Consider the following 13964-nt stretch of genomic DNA (forward strand, 5'->3'; position numbering starts at 1 on the left):
TGACCAGAGGTAACCAAATCCAATATTTACATAAGGTGACCAGAGGTGACCAGAGGTGACTAGAGGTCATCTTATCTAAGAGTAACATAAGGTGACCAGAGATAAGCAAATCCAATATTAACATAAGTTGACCAAAGGTAACCAAATCTAATATAAACATAAGGTGCCCAGAGGTAACCAAATCTAATATAGACATAAGGTGACCAGAGGTAACCAAATCTAATATCAACATAAGGTGACAAAAGATAACAAAATCCAAAATAAACATAAAGTGACCAGAAATAACTAAATCTAATATAAACATAAGGAGAACAGAGGTAACCAATCCAATATAAACATAAGGTGACCAGAAGTTACCAAATCTAATATTAACATAAGGTGACCAGAGGTCACCAAATCTAATATTTACATAAGGTGACCAGAGGTAACCAAATCTAATATTACCATAAGGTGACCAGAGGTAACCAAATCCAATATAAACAAGTAGGTGACCACAGATAACCAAATTCAATATAAACATAAGATGACCAGAGATAACAAAATCCAATATAAACATAAGGTGACCAGAGATAACCAAATCTAACATATGAATAAGGTGACCAGAGGTAACCAAATCAAAAATAAACATAAGGTGACCAGAGGTCATCAAATCTTATATTTGAATAAGGTGACCAGAGGTAACCAAATCCAATATTGACATAAGGTAACCAGAGGTCACAAAAAATCCAATGATGATTAGGGTTACCAGAGGTTACTAGCATGCTAAGGCCACTAGAGGTTATAAATTTCCATTTCTGGTTAAGATGACCACATGTAATTGAATCAAATATTTGTGTAAGGTAATCAATAAACAAAAATGAATTGTTCAATAAAGCCTAAGTGGCCATTTTACCAGAAACGATTGCAATTCTTAAGTTCAAAAAGAATAATAGTTGCAGCATTATATAAACATTGTGTATGTTTCCATCATATTAAAGGTTTAATACAATAAAGTAAATGCATACATACCACTCTTATCTACATTTTCTATCTTATGAGGATAGTAATATATAAATATAGATATATCAAACTTGATGTAATAATATTCTATATTTGTTGAACCCATACTGTATATCAAACCTGTTCTTCTTCTTTTCTCTCTTTCTTTGATTGTCTCAAACTTTCTTCAAATGAGATGAAAAACATCAACTAGTTGTATGTAAATGTTAATTACCAGCGATAACCAAATCTGAAATCTGCATAAGGTGACCATAGGTAACCAAATCCAATATTAACATATGGTGACCAGAGGTCACCAAATCCAATATTTACATAAGGTGACCAGAGGTCACCTAATCCAATATGAATAAGGTGACCAGAAGTTATCCCATTCTAGCATATTGAGGCCAACAGAGGTTATCAAATCCCATTTCTGGTTAAGATTACCACAATTAAATGTGTGTGTAAGGTAATCATGAAACAAAAAATGATTTGTTCAATCATGCCTAAGTAGCCATTTAACCAGAAACAATTGCAAATTTTCAGTTCAAAAAGATTAATAGTTGCAGCTTTATATATATAAACATAGTGTATGTTGCCATCATATTAAATGTTTGATACAATAAATTAAATGCATACATACCACTCTTATCTATATTTTCCGGTCTACGGTATATTGCTAAATGGAAAGAAGAATTGTCTATTTTTAGTTTTCTATTTTTAGAACTACAATATCACTACATAGAAGAGTACTATTTATAGGGTGACCAGTGGGCACCGTTCAGCGTATCTATTATCCTTGTGCGTTTGCGTTTTTCTTTTTACTTTGAAACAAATACATATACTACGAATAAAGTGTATTTTCTGTCTGATATCATTGTCAAGTTTACTATCCACGGCACTCACAGGGTTTATTTAATAGAAAGGGTCTGAATAATATATCAATGACCGCTGTGGATCAATTATTAAACTGAGAATTGACTGTAAAAAAAATACACTTTTGAGACGTCTGGAACGGGTGTTTTTAAGATCGAAATTTCAGGATTGACCATTTCGGGATCCGGGATTTCTTTTTTCGAATTTCGGGATGTCGAGATATTTAATTTGTATAATAAATTCAGAACCTCGGGATTTCATGTTTTTAAACCCGGGATATTGGGACCAGGGCCTCTCCGCAGTGGCGGGTCCAGAAACTTTCATACGCAGGGGCCCATTGACTGCCTAAGAGGGGCCCGCTCCTGTCATGCTTCAGTGATTCCCTATATAAGCAACCAATTATTTTCCAGAAAAGGGGGCCGGGCCCCTAAATCCGCCTCTGCCCTGACCCCCCCCCCCCCCCCCCCTTTAATGAATGTTCATAATATACAGATAAGCGTAAAATTATTCACGTGTCATTAAAATTAAAAGAGAACAAATAAAAAAAAAATTTAAGATCGAAATTTCAGGATTGACCATTTCGGGATCCGGGATTTCTTTTTTAGAATTCAGTCGGGATGTGGAGATATTTAATTTGTATAATAAATTCAGAAACTCGGGATTACATGTTTTTAAGCCCGGGATATTGGGATCATGTGCAGGGCCCCATGATATAAAAAGAATGAACAACAGAACATGTTTATTACTTAGTTCAGTGTTGAAGAACTTTACCAAATATGCTTTTTATAATTACTAATGCTTACCCTTATGTTTCAGCGGACATATGTAGCGAATATTATTGATGTGACATCAAGAATGCAGAATTTTGATAAAAAGGAATAATCAAACAATTAATGGTATGAATTAAACAGTTAACATGGGGTTGTTTTTTAATCAGTCAATTTTTCAACCTTTACATCTGTAAAAATTAAAAGTATTTTATGTAGGGTTTTTATATTGATAAAGTTGTAGTCACATTCTTGTAAAGTTCAAAGCATTTTGATCATTACTCTTGTATATCTGGCTTACCATTAGGTTTCTTCGGTGGTATTATTGCTTTTTCTTTGCTAATTTTTGCAACGGATTTTACTGCTGCTGAAAAAAATGAGAATTCATGTTTTTTAAAATCTTCTTTCAAAAGAAAGATGTTCTGTTTTTGCAAAATATTACTAGTAACCACCCAATTAATTAGCATGACTCAAAGGTTTCTAACTTTGAAAGTGATAAAAAAAAAATTGGAAATGTTAAAAAACTTAAGTTTTCCAGTCTCTGCTCTTTTTGCCTTACAGTCCTGTATTTGGCTAAATTATTTGGTAATGGTAAATGGTTGAGTTTAAGCAATATCAGCTTGAAGCTTTTTGGTACATATGTTCCTTAGGATGTGATCTTTCTAAATAATATGTCAAATAACAATATTCATATCTCATGGTTTTCTTGACATCAGTCTACTATTTTTAACTTTTGACAATTATGTAGCAAGTTTTACAATTTATGTAAACAATTTTTTTATATACTTTATACATAATTGATGTTTAAGCACTCTATATTTTATAAAAGAATTATACACACCTGATCTGATCTGTGTGTCAAGGAAAACAAGCTTTCCATTCTCCCTAGTTTTTAGTCTTAGTATTGGTACAATGAGTTTCTGTAATTTGACTGATGCAATACAGCTTTCCCAGATTCTATTTACACTAGTTATTTCTTTTTTCAGTGACGTTGAACGGTAATTTGACAGTGGAGGACCCTCCAGTCTGAAGTTTGGTTCATCAGTGCTGTCGTGGAATACAACATTTTCACCATCATAATGCCACCAGATCTGATCACCAGGGATAATGAAATCTGCTATTCTTGCCAAATGAGATTGGACAACTGATGATTTTCCTGATAGCAGTTTCTTTGTGAAGATTGTATTTTTCCTGTGTGGTAGACGCTTAGCTTGACGACTGATGGTTGAGTCTTGCTTTGCAAATGAGTCGCATCTATCATCACTTTTCTGTTGCGCATTGTATCGTATAATTGTGTTGTCTATTATCCAACCGGGTTTCCTATTAGTTGTAGTTTCCGCGATTCTCCTTAAGCTTCCAAATGATCGTTCTTCCTGTTCACATAAAATTGATTTTGTATTTATAATCCGGTACACTTCTGGTAAATGAACAACTAAACTGTGGAAATGGCAACCGTACAGTTTTCTGGTGGTTATTTTCACTGGTGTTCCTATTACAGATTTTGTTAATACTCCAAATAAAAAAGTAAGGTTATACAACCGTAGTATCTGCCGTGGTGATCTTTTCTCCTCTGAGCTGTATGCAATGTTGATTATTTCAACTAATACTTGAATAAGGTTAACTGTATCTTCAGAAATTTTATTATGCTGTTGTTCAGTTGATACATATTGAGCTAGTTGTATAGCAAAATGCCTTGCGTCAGAACCCTTAATTTGATTTTTAACCCCAATGGTCTTTGAACAAAAATTTTCTAATTCAGCTTTTGTTTCTTTATTTTCTACATGGTGGGGAAGTTCAGTAATTATGTTTTGTACGATGTTACATATATCATGTAATGGTTCACAGGGCATTACTTCATAGCCTTCAATATTCATTTCTGTTGATGTTTTATCGGGTTGTGTCATTAGTAACGCAGGGGGTCTACATATTCCATGGAGTACTGAGGTTAACTCTTCCTGTAATCTTGACTTTAAATTCATATGAAAAGTATCAACCCCCCTTTCTTCAAGCTCATCAATTAATTCTTCCTTTTTTAAGTTTTGAAATGGATTTATTATTCCGTCCTTAATTTTCCTCCAGCAGGAACCCTCAACAACAAGTTTTCTTCTATCCTCAAGATCTAGGGGCGTCATTTGATAGCAGCATTCCAAATTCATGTGGCTTTTACTTTCTACACCGCAAATACAGCTATAGTTTCCCCCTCTCTGTTGTCCTGCCTCAAATTGCCTGGCTGGTCCATCACCACTGAAAAGTCTAAGTTTGAAAACTAGATCGACGTCTCCGTACCTTATTTTGTTTGTCAATTGTTTTAGGTCTTCAATCCTTGGTTCAGTGTAACTTATCTGGTCAATATCTTTGCTTGCTGCAACATGAAAAATTGTAATTTTTTAAATTATTAGAAGTATTTCACTTTATTTGTACTGATGACTATCATGACTATGTAACTAAGGTGTGTAAATTAACTTTAATGCATTGTATGTAAACTGTTTTTGATACCTTAAAATTCATAAATCATGTAAATTTTGAAACATATCTTTGGTCGCATATGAATAGATTGAAATATTTATTAAAGGTGTTGCATTCATGCAATGTTGTTGTTTATAAGAAATTTGCATTTCATTTATATTATTGTTTGTAGAGGTCAGTAAATTAGGAAAAGAAACACCTAAAAACATGATGTTTTTCTGCACAATGTTTTTGTTTTTTATATAAATAATTTATTGTATTAAGGATGAACTTGGGTGAGGTTTTTGAATCTGTTTCAGATGTTCAAGACTCCTTGGTGTTTTCCCTACAATACTATCTAAACTATTTTGCCAAATAAGACACATTATTTTTTTCATATTTATATATATATATATGTAAGACTTGATAGCTCATAAAAGTTATTTTCCAAAATTTAAGCAGACAATTGTTTTTCTTTCTTTGGATTTTAGACCCAAATAATGTAAAAATCCGAGTCTGTCTTATACCGCCACATTTTAAGAGCTTTCAATATTTTAGCTCATTTTAATCCTGATCCTGATCTGATGCTCTTTTGGGTAAAAGTATCAATTTTAAATTCTTAATTTATTTAATTTCACCCAAGTACATCCTTGGTGAGATTTTATTTTAAGAATTGAAAGCATTTTGTTTTTTTATATTCATTAGGAATTATTTTTTTTTGTATTTAAAAATGTAATGCCTGTTTTGATATCAGGGTTTCCATTCAATAGTTGTATAGACCCATATGTTATATTAATTTGGCAATTGTAAGAAAATATGTATATTTTGTATGAAAAAAGTATATCAACAATACTAAAAAAAATGTAAGATCATATGGATTTTTTTCTCAAACTTCCAATTTGGTTCATTGTATTTTTATTTGCACGCAAGGATTATAGCATCTTCGCTAGCCAAGGGTTACGATCCACTCCCGCTCTCTTCACCCTTGGCGGATTGAGATAACATTTCGGAGACACAAGGTCAGGATTTTTATTGGTTGCAGTCGAAACTCGCTGCATCCAATCAAAAAGCACCCATAACATGATCACGTGTAAATGTAGAAAGTGTTTGTAAACAATTACCACGTGTTTTTTGTGCAAAAAGTCTGTACATCCCTAAACACACGACGATATTCAGTGACAACTAGAATGTTTATAATCAACCAATAAAAGTTCGTGAGTATGTTTCATGCACAAATTCATGAATGTTGACGTAAATTTTCATTTCCGGATTTCCAAGTGTGTAGAATCTAGACGCTACCGTTTTTTTACCTCCAAATTGAAGAGCTCAAGTGCTACCATTGGTCAAGAATAATGTATTCGGAATGGGTGTGGTTTTTATCTTCCGATAGATGGCGCAACATTGTTATCACAAATGTTGGCTCAATCCGCCAAGGGTGAAGAGAGCGGGAGTGGATCGTAACCCTTGGCTAGCGAAGATGGGATTATAGTTATTGCAAAGTGACAACTTTTTTTTTGTGAAATAGAGAAATCTTGTGGACTTTATAATAGCTATCTGTTTTCATTTTATTGTCCTGATAAGGGGAGATAATTTCATTCAAACATTTTTTTAATACTTTTTTTTATGAATATCTTTTGCTACATTTTGAATATGAATTGAGTCACAGGTTTCATTGATACCCACTCCTTAATATTATGAAATTGTTAAATATTGATTCCTTCACTAATTTGTTTGGCCTTTTAGTTCTGGTTAACCTTTTGCCCCATTTATGGGCACTGTTTTCTGGTTTTTGCAACTGTTCGACCATGTTAATGTTTTTGGTTGAGGTATTTCTTATGCCAAATTGGAGTTTTTCAAAGTGAACCGAACAAAGAAAATGATCATGCAAGTCGGGCATCCCTGTACTATGAACACATTCTTGTTTATATTGTTCCAAGCCTAGTTTTTTCATTTGTTATAACTTATTATTACTTAAGTTATTATTGTTATATAGATATATATATTTATCAATTTACCTGATCTCCCAAGTATGTATAACTGGGGTTTCTCTACAATAGACTGTACATTGGTTGATGATGTTGTCCTTGCTAGTGTTTGATATTCATTGTCTGTCATGAAATTGGCTGTATCATACATGATTGTGGTCATAAAATTGACAAAGGAGTGGTTCAAAATATCAGAGTGGTCATGCCACATTTTCAATTTGAAGGTTCTCTCAATATTTTTTAACTTCAGTCTCATATCTTGACAGCTAACGCTCGTTTCCTCCCCTAGAAATTGTAATCTTTGTCTTATCTTATCCTCTGTCAACGTGTCGTAATATTCATCAGTATGTACTAACAAAATCCCTGATTTCTGAAGACGGGATAATTCACTTAAGATGATTTTTTGTAACCCAATGATTCGACTGTAAACAATTACTTTATTTTCCGTCAGATTTCCCTCTTTACTTATACAACTTGAAATAACCGTTTTCGGGGCAATTTGGTTTCCAAGATAGATTGTACCATCAGCAAGTTTTTGTTTGATAACTTCTTTAAATTTCTTTGATGATCTTGGTGTTGGAATAGATAATTTTTTCATTATCTTTTTCTTTGGTCTTCTCACCCTCCTTAAGATATCCCTGCCTAAAACTGCTTTATGTTTATTAAAAGACATTATATCTATTCCATTTGCTTTGGCAAACATAAATAAAACTTGGCCAGCATTTTGGGGCTTGTTTCCTGTTATCTTGTTTGTGACGTCATATTTTTTCCCTAGTCTTGTCCAATTAACAATACCTTTTTCCATTAAAGACTTAATCTCTACAAGGAACTCATCTTTGTTAAAGGTATAATTCGAAAAGTTTCCATGATGTTTCTTAAGGACAACTTGACCCTTTTGTTCCTTTTCCAGTCTATTTTTGGTTTCTTCCTCAGCATTCGCCTTGCTCTCGAACAGATGCATTCTCTCTCGATCATGTTGTCTAAATGACTTTCCTGAAGCTAGGAAATTCTCAACATCTCTGTCATTGACACTTATAGCTTCAATAATTTGGGTTTTGTTTTTCTTCAGTAAAGTTAGTTCTTTTTTATTTTTATCAGCTGATTTCTCAATAGGTGATAAATGTAATGCTTCTGCAGCAGATTTTTCAAAAGATTTTTGGAACTGGTTTTCAAACAATGGATTTAAGACATTAATTAAAGCTTGTGCTGTCTTTTTACCTTTTGTTGCTGTGCTAGTTGGTAATATAGATGAAACATTTTCTACTATCTGTTCACTTAAATTCAAGATTTGAATGGACGTCTCTGAGACAGATTTATGAATTTTAGAAATTTCTATATGTGTGGTGTTACAAGGCATACAGTTTTCTAGTTTGTGCTGTTTGCGTTCTGTTTCAGAAATTTTCAACCATTGAATTAATTTAAAATGGTTAATAAATGTCTCCCTTTCTCCACCTTGATTTCTGTTTTCATAGTATTTTGCATTTGTTACATACTCCTGAATCCTTGCTGTTTTTTGACAATATAACTTAAAATTGTTGATTTGCATAGATGGATATTTATGCATAAATAGAGAATAGTTTTCATGGCGCTGTTTCAGTGATAAAGATGAATTATATACAGGGGTCAAAGTATTTTGCTCCGATCTGCTATGTGGGTTATTGAAATAGTTGATAGATGTGGAATCTTTTGTTGACCTTGAAATAATCACTTTTGCAAAATTGCAGATGTTCATTGTAAATGTCAAAAATAATTATTAAATAGAAAAATGTTCTTGAATATAACTGTTACTATGACTTTTGCTTCATGTTGTATCCATTGATGTTGTCTAATAAACTAGATTGATAAAAATTCTTGTTAACTCATTCTTCTTATCAGGAAAAATCAGGAAAGGAAGTGGTATGCAGTAAAGATCAGTAATGCAGAAAAAGAAAGTTAATAAATGAAATAAATATTTTCAGGGTGTTCATAAAATGATGGCAAGCTGTACATAATTTTTCTTAAATTATGAGAAGTGTGGATTGAGATTTTCAAAGTGAAAAAAGATTATTTTATAAAGAAATATTTCAGGAAAAAAATAACCAACAAAAAAAAGATTTCGACTACATAACTGATGAAATAACATTAAAAAAAAACATGGAAAAAAATGCATTTTTAATAGTGAGGAGTTTTTTTTTCTTTCTTATGTTACCATGGGACCAATTTATGGGATCCTTCAATGGACAAAGACATGGACAGTAAAGTATTTTATGAGCAAATGCCAACTTTTCTTCTTGTTTGGAAATTAAAAAAAGAGTGATGGTTTTTAATAAGGTAAGTTAAAACTTTTGTCTGCTGTGTACGGTATTCTGAGATGTACAAAATACTTGAGATAAAACACAGAACTGCTCCCTCCCCCCTTTTTTATTTTATATAAATATAAGTGCTAATAATTAACAATAAACAACAATTATCCATGTTTTAATATTCTATATATTTATTGAACACTAATAAGTGAGAAAAATGAACTAGTAATAGTTAATACAATTTGAAAAATTTGCGCCAAAAATACTTTATTATCGATTATTTCCCTTTGCTCTTTCTCCTGGATCACTCGAGCGTTTGTAAACAATGACGACCTTGTCGGAAATGTTATCTAGTTTTTTATTTTCGATCTGTTCAACCTTTTATCCGAAACGTCTATACTTGTACAGATAACCAATCTTTTCAGAATTTATTGGACAATTGCAACACATCTGGCGCTTGGTTGTCTCATTTTGTCGTAGAACATTATCATCCTTGACAGGTGTAGAATTTGTAGAAATTCAACCTCCGGCCTATTAAACTACGTTTTTACATTCATTCACGCTGTCAGCACTGTTATCGCCAGCAATTTCCTGAAAATATATAAAGAAAAGAGTTGATACATCCAAAGTTTACTGTATAAATATGAAGATAAAAGGTTGTGCAAATCATTTAAAGGTGCAGAGATTTATTTATATCAAATAAGTCACGTGACAGCTACGGGGAAATTCCCATGAAAGTGAAAGTAGAAAAAAATGAAATTTTAGAATCTTTTGAATTGATATCACCCATATATGAATGCCTCGAATGTCCAATAAAACGATTTTCAGCAATATTTAGAATAAATAGCGATTTGATAGAATTTTAAAGGAATTATAATTTGAAACAGCCTTAACGTACCCGCGCAGGGCCCCTCCGCAGTGGCGGATCCAGAAATTTTCATACGCAGGGGCCGTTGACTGCCTAAGTGGGGCCCGCTCCGGTCATGCCCCAGTGATTCCCTATAAAAGCAACCAATTATTTTCCAGAAAAGGGTCCGGGCCCCCTAAATCCGCCTCTGCCCCGACCCCCCTTTTATGAATGTCCATAATAAACAGATAAGCGCTAAAATTATTCACGTGTCATTAAAATTAATAGAGAACAAATAAAAAAAAAATTAAGATCGAAAATTCAGGATTGACCATTTCGGGATCCGGGATTTCGTTTTTCGAATTCAGTCGGGAATTCTTCCTACAGCACTTCACATCCTTTCAAATACGCTCTGAATGCCCGCGATTTCGCGGGTGTGTTCTAGTAGTTATTGAAATTCGTTGACTATGTCTTTGTTCTTCAGGTCAGGTATACATTTTGTGACTGTGTTTTTTAACTGTCTCTTTCTAAATTTTGAAATATAACATTCAAAAAGCAAAAACAAAGATTTCATAAAATATGAACTTTTCTAAGCTGCGAATTCGAATTTTTAAATAGCTATTTAAATAATTAAAATCAGTTGGCGGTCTACAGAAAACATATGAAATTGATAATGGAATGTAAAATATCCAAACATAAGCCACACAATTTCTATGGATCGAAGCCGAAAGCTAACCGTAGTTAGCTCTTGAAGTTGATATCAAACCTAATGTTTCATTACTAACCAAAACAAATTGAATGTATCTATGAAATTCTGTAAACGAATTTCAAGTTAGCAAAAACGAAATGTAGAACCTAATATAAGACAGCAGAGAGCTCCATTTCAATATGTGTGAACATCCGATCCAAAGCTGTGTCTTATGCTGTTCTCCAGGTCTTACAGAAAGTCAATATTGTGTATCTTATAGTTTTTGTGAGTATCAATTACGTGTTAATTTAAATGTTCAGGGAATTACCTTGATTTTTAAGTTTATTCTTAATTATTTTATATACATGTATATGTGTCAAGATAAAAACAGAGCTTCATATATCTTTTTTTTGACTTATTGTCATATTACAAGCAGTTTGTGTTAAAAAAATATTAGGTAAGTTTTTTTGAAGACATTAAACATGCTAAACCTACAATTTATAAATTCAAACACAGATTTTAAATCATGCATGTGAATGTTCAACTAAGTCGTTAGTTTTTTCGCTTGAATTGTTTTTCATTGTCTTATCGGGGCCTTTTATAGCTGACTATATCCGGTATGGGCTACGCTCATTGTAGAAGGCCGTACGGTGACCTATAATAGTTAATCTTTGTGTCATTTTGGTCTTTTGTGGATAGTTGTCTCATTGGCAATCATACCACATCTTCTTTTTATAAGTTATTGTAAGTTGTCTTGTGACAATATTTCATTTTGAAATATAAGAACATTAATATTGATATAAATTCTTAGTCGCTATTTTTTCGATATGACACAGCTACATCATGTAGAAGTATATTAGGCATATTTTATTGATTCATATAGTATTAATTTATACAATTTAAACTGCTCGTATTTTTGAAGCTCGCTATCCCTTCAGTTCCTTCTGCGGGAACCATGGTAGTTTATCTATGTCAACGTTTCCACCACATATTATAATGCCAATTTTCTTCATACTAGGATCCATTTGTCTTAACTTTTCTGACATGGCAGCAGCTACTGTTGCTCCAGAAGCCGCTTCTAAAACCAACTTTAATAAAACAAAATAAAGTTTTAAAATGTCACAAAAAATTAAATGAGGGAATATATCTTCCTCGTGCAAAGCTCGGATTCCTTTCCTGGTTATTACTATATGTTTGTTCTTTTTGGATTTTACAGTTTTTTGAATAGTTTTAGATTTTAAAATATATTGGCCTTGAGCATTACTACAGAGACATTTACTGATGAAACGAGTATCTGGTGCAGTAAAATTTATCAGATTTTGTAATTAGTTTTTCCACTTCAACTTTGATTATTCCATTCTATGAGGAAAACATCCTTTTTTAAAAAAAAAAGAGCATTTCAATCTATATTGATAATTACATATTATCGACGCTTAGTAAAATGTGAAAGGCCGTGTGCTATACAGACACACGTTTTGACATACATGTATAATGCACAACAAAAACACTGCAAGAGCAATATCTTCTAAATTGAATCTTGTGAGAACCGGTCTTGTAAGATAGATTATTAAGCTGATGGCTAATTAGCATCTAAAGAAATATATTTCATTGTGTGGTCAAGACTATAATTACATATTAATGTGTTACACATATATCCTGATTTAATCGAAAACCATTTCGTCTTTTAACGTGTTAAAACTGAAGCTCTCAAAGTAACAGGGACAAATCCTTCTTACACAGAGCAAATATATTTTTCTCCGGTCTAACTCCTAGGGCTGGATCGCACTAAGAAAATATAAGATTGTGACATTTGGTAGTTACTATTTTTTTTTTATTTGAAGCAGAACATAATTTATACACCGAAATTTGTTTACCGAATTTGTAAATTTGCATATAGTGCATTATCGTACCTCCAATACATTCATAAGAATGTTATTGGTTAAAAGCGTCCACGTGGAAACCGTGTATATTGTATTAGCCAAGTAGGAAGGCGGGGCTTATTTTAATACACGGTTAGTAGTGGAGGACCATTTTAGATGTGCCATGGACACTACTTGGTTATTTAAATGTGTTGAAAGTGCAGTTTAATATTGTTATATCAAGGTTGTTGGTATTAAATTGTTATTGTTGGCATTTGTTGTTTGTGCAGACCAATGGAAGAAGTTCTTGAAATTGAACACATGAACACATAAATATAAATATAAGAAGATGTGGTTTGCATGCAAACTAGTTACTCTAGTCAAAGTCTAACTTCAACAAATAAAGCTCTGCTATCACCCCATATGGCATTTACTGACCCCGTATATATCGTATTAGGTCACTAACACACTATGTAACTAATAATGTCAGGTCTGAAATACAAAGACCAGCCAAAAATATATTATCGCACCTCGAGTAAATAGTTACATTGTGATTGGTTTTACGCCGTCACGTGGTGACCCCCTATGGGCCCGTAGGTTGTCAGTAAATTTCATAGGAGGTGTCATGGCGGCGATGGAAGATGACGTATGTGCCGCTTCGAATTTTCAAAACGGTATTTTAAACTCAAAACCTTATCGATTCATGTAATTATTTTGGAGTTGTTCCCCGTTGATCAGTATACAAAATCAGCCCTTTAACACAAGTTATCTCCCATTGCAAACAACATGTGACGTCATATTTTCGTCTGCAACAACATGGAGTGATTTGGGACGTCAACACGTCAGGACATTGACGATAAAAGACGGAACATTAACTCCTACAAAACACAAAAGAGTAACACCCTATCTGGAAAATTGTTCAGGGAATAACAGTCTCCGGGACAAGTTTGCAATTCCGCTGAGTGCAAAAGTTGTCACCTTAATTTTTGGAGTTAAGTCAAAACAAAGTTGATAACTTGGTTGGTATTGGTTCCCTGATATTTGTCCTAAAAAAATTTGGCTCTAGCACCACTGTTGAAAAAGTTATGCCCCTTTTTTTAACAATTTCCTCAGAGGAAAAGTACTTTTCCTCAAGGGAAATCAAATTTCCCTGAAGGAAAAAGATTTTTCCTCAAGGGAAATTGTTTTTTCCACAAGGGAAAAAGATTTCCCTTAGGGAATTTGCTGCATAATTATT

The 13964-nt window shown here is 32.9% G+C and overlaps 1 protein-coding gene across 1 annotated transcript in view; it reads right to left on the bottom strand.

The window, feature by feature from the left end:
- Window positions 1–11772: 11772 nt before the first annotated feature.
- Window positions 11773–13964, bottom strand: part of LOC134680735 (probable serine racemase) — a 47288-nt gene continuing 45096 nt past the window's right edge. The window contains exon 9 of the mRNA XM_063539945.1: window positions 11773–11956. Within this exon, the coding sequence (XP_063396015.1) occupies window positions 11795–11956 (162 nt within the window). The 3' untranslated portion in view covers window positions 11773–11794. The remainder of the gene's footprint in view (window positions 11957–13964) is intronic.

This window comes from Mytilus trossulus, chromosome 8, assembly GCF_036588685.1.
Source record: "Mytilus trossulus isolate FHL-02 chromosome 8, PNRI_Mtr1.1.1.hap1, whole genome shotgun sequence".
NCBI lineage: Eukaryota > Metazoa > Mollusca > Bivalvia > Mytilida > Mytilidae > Mytilus > Mytilus trossulus.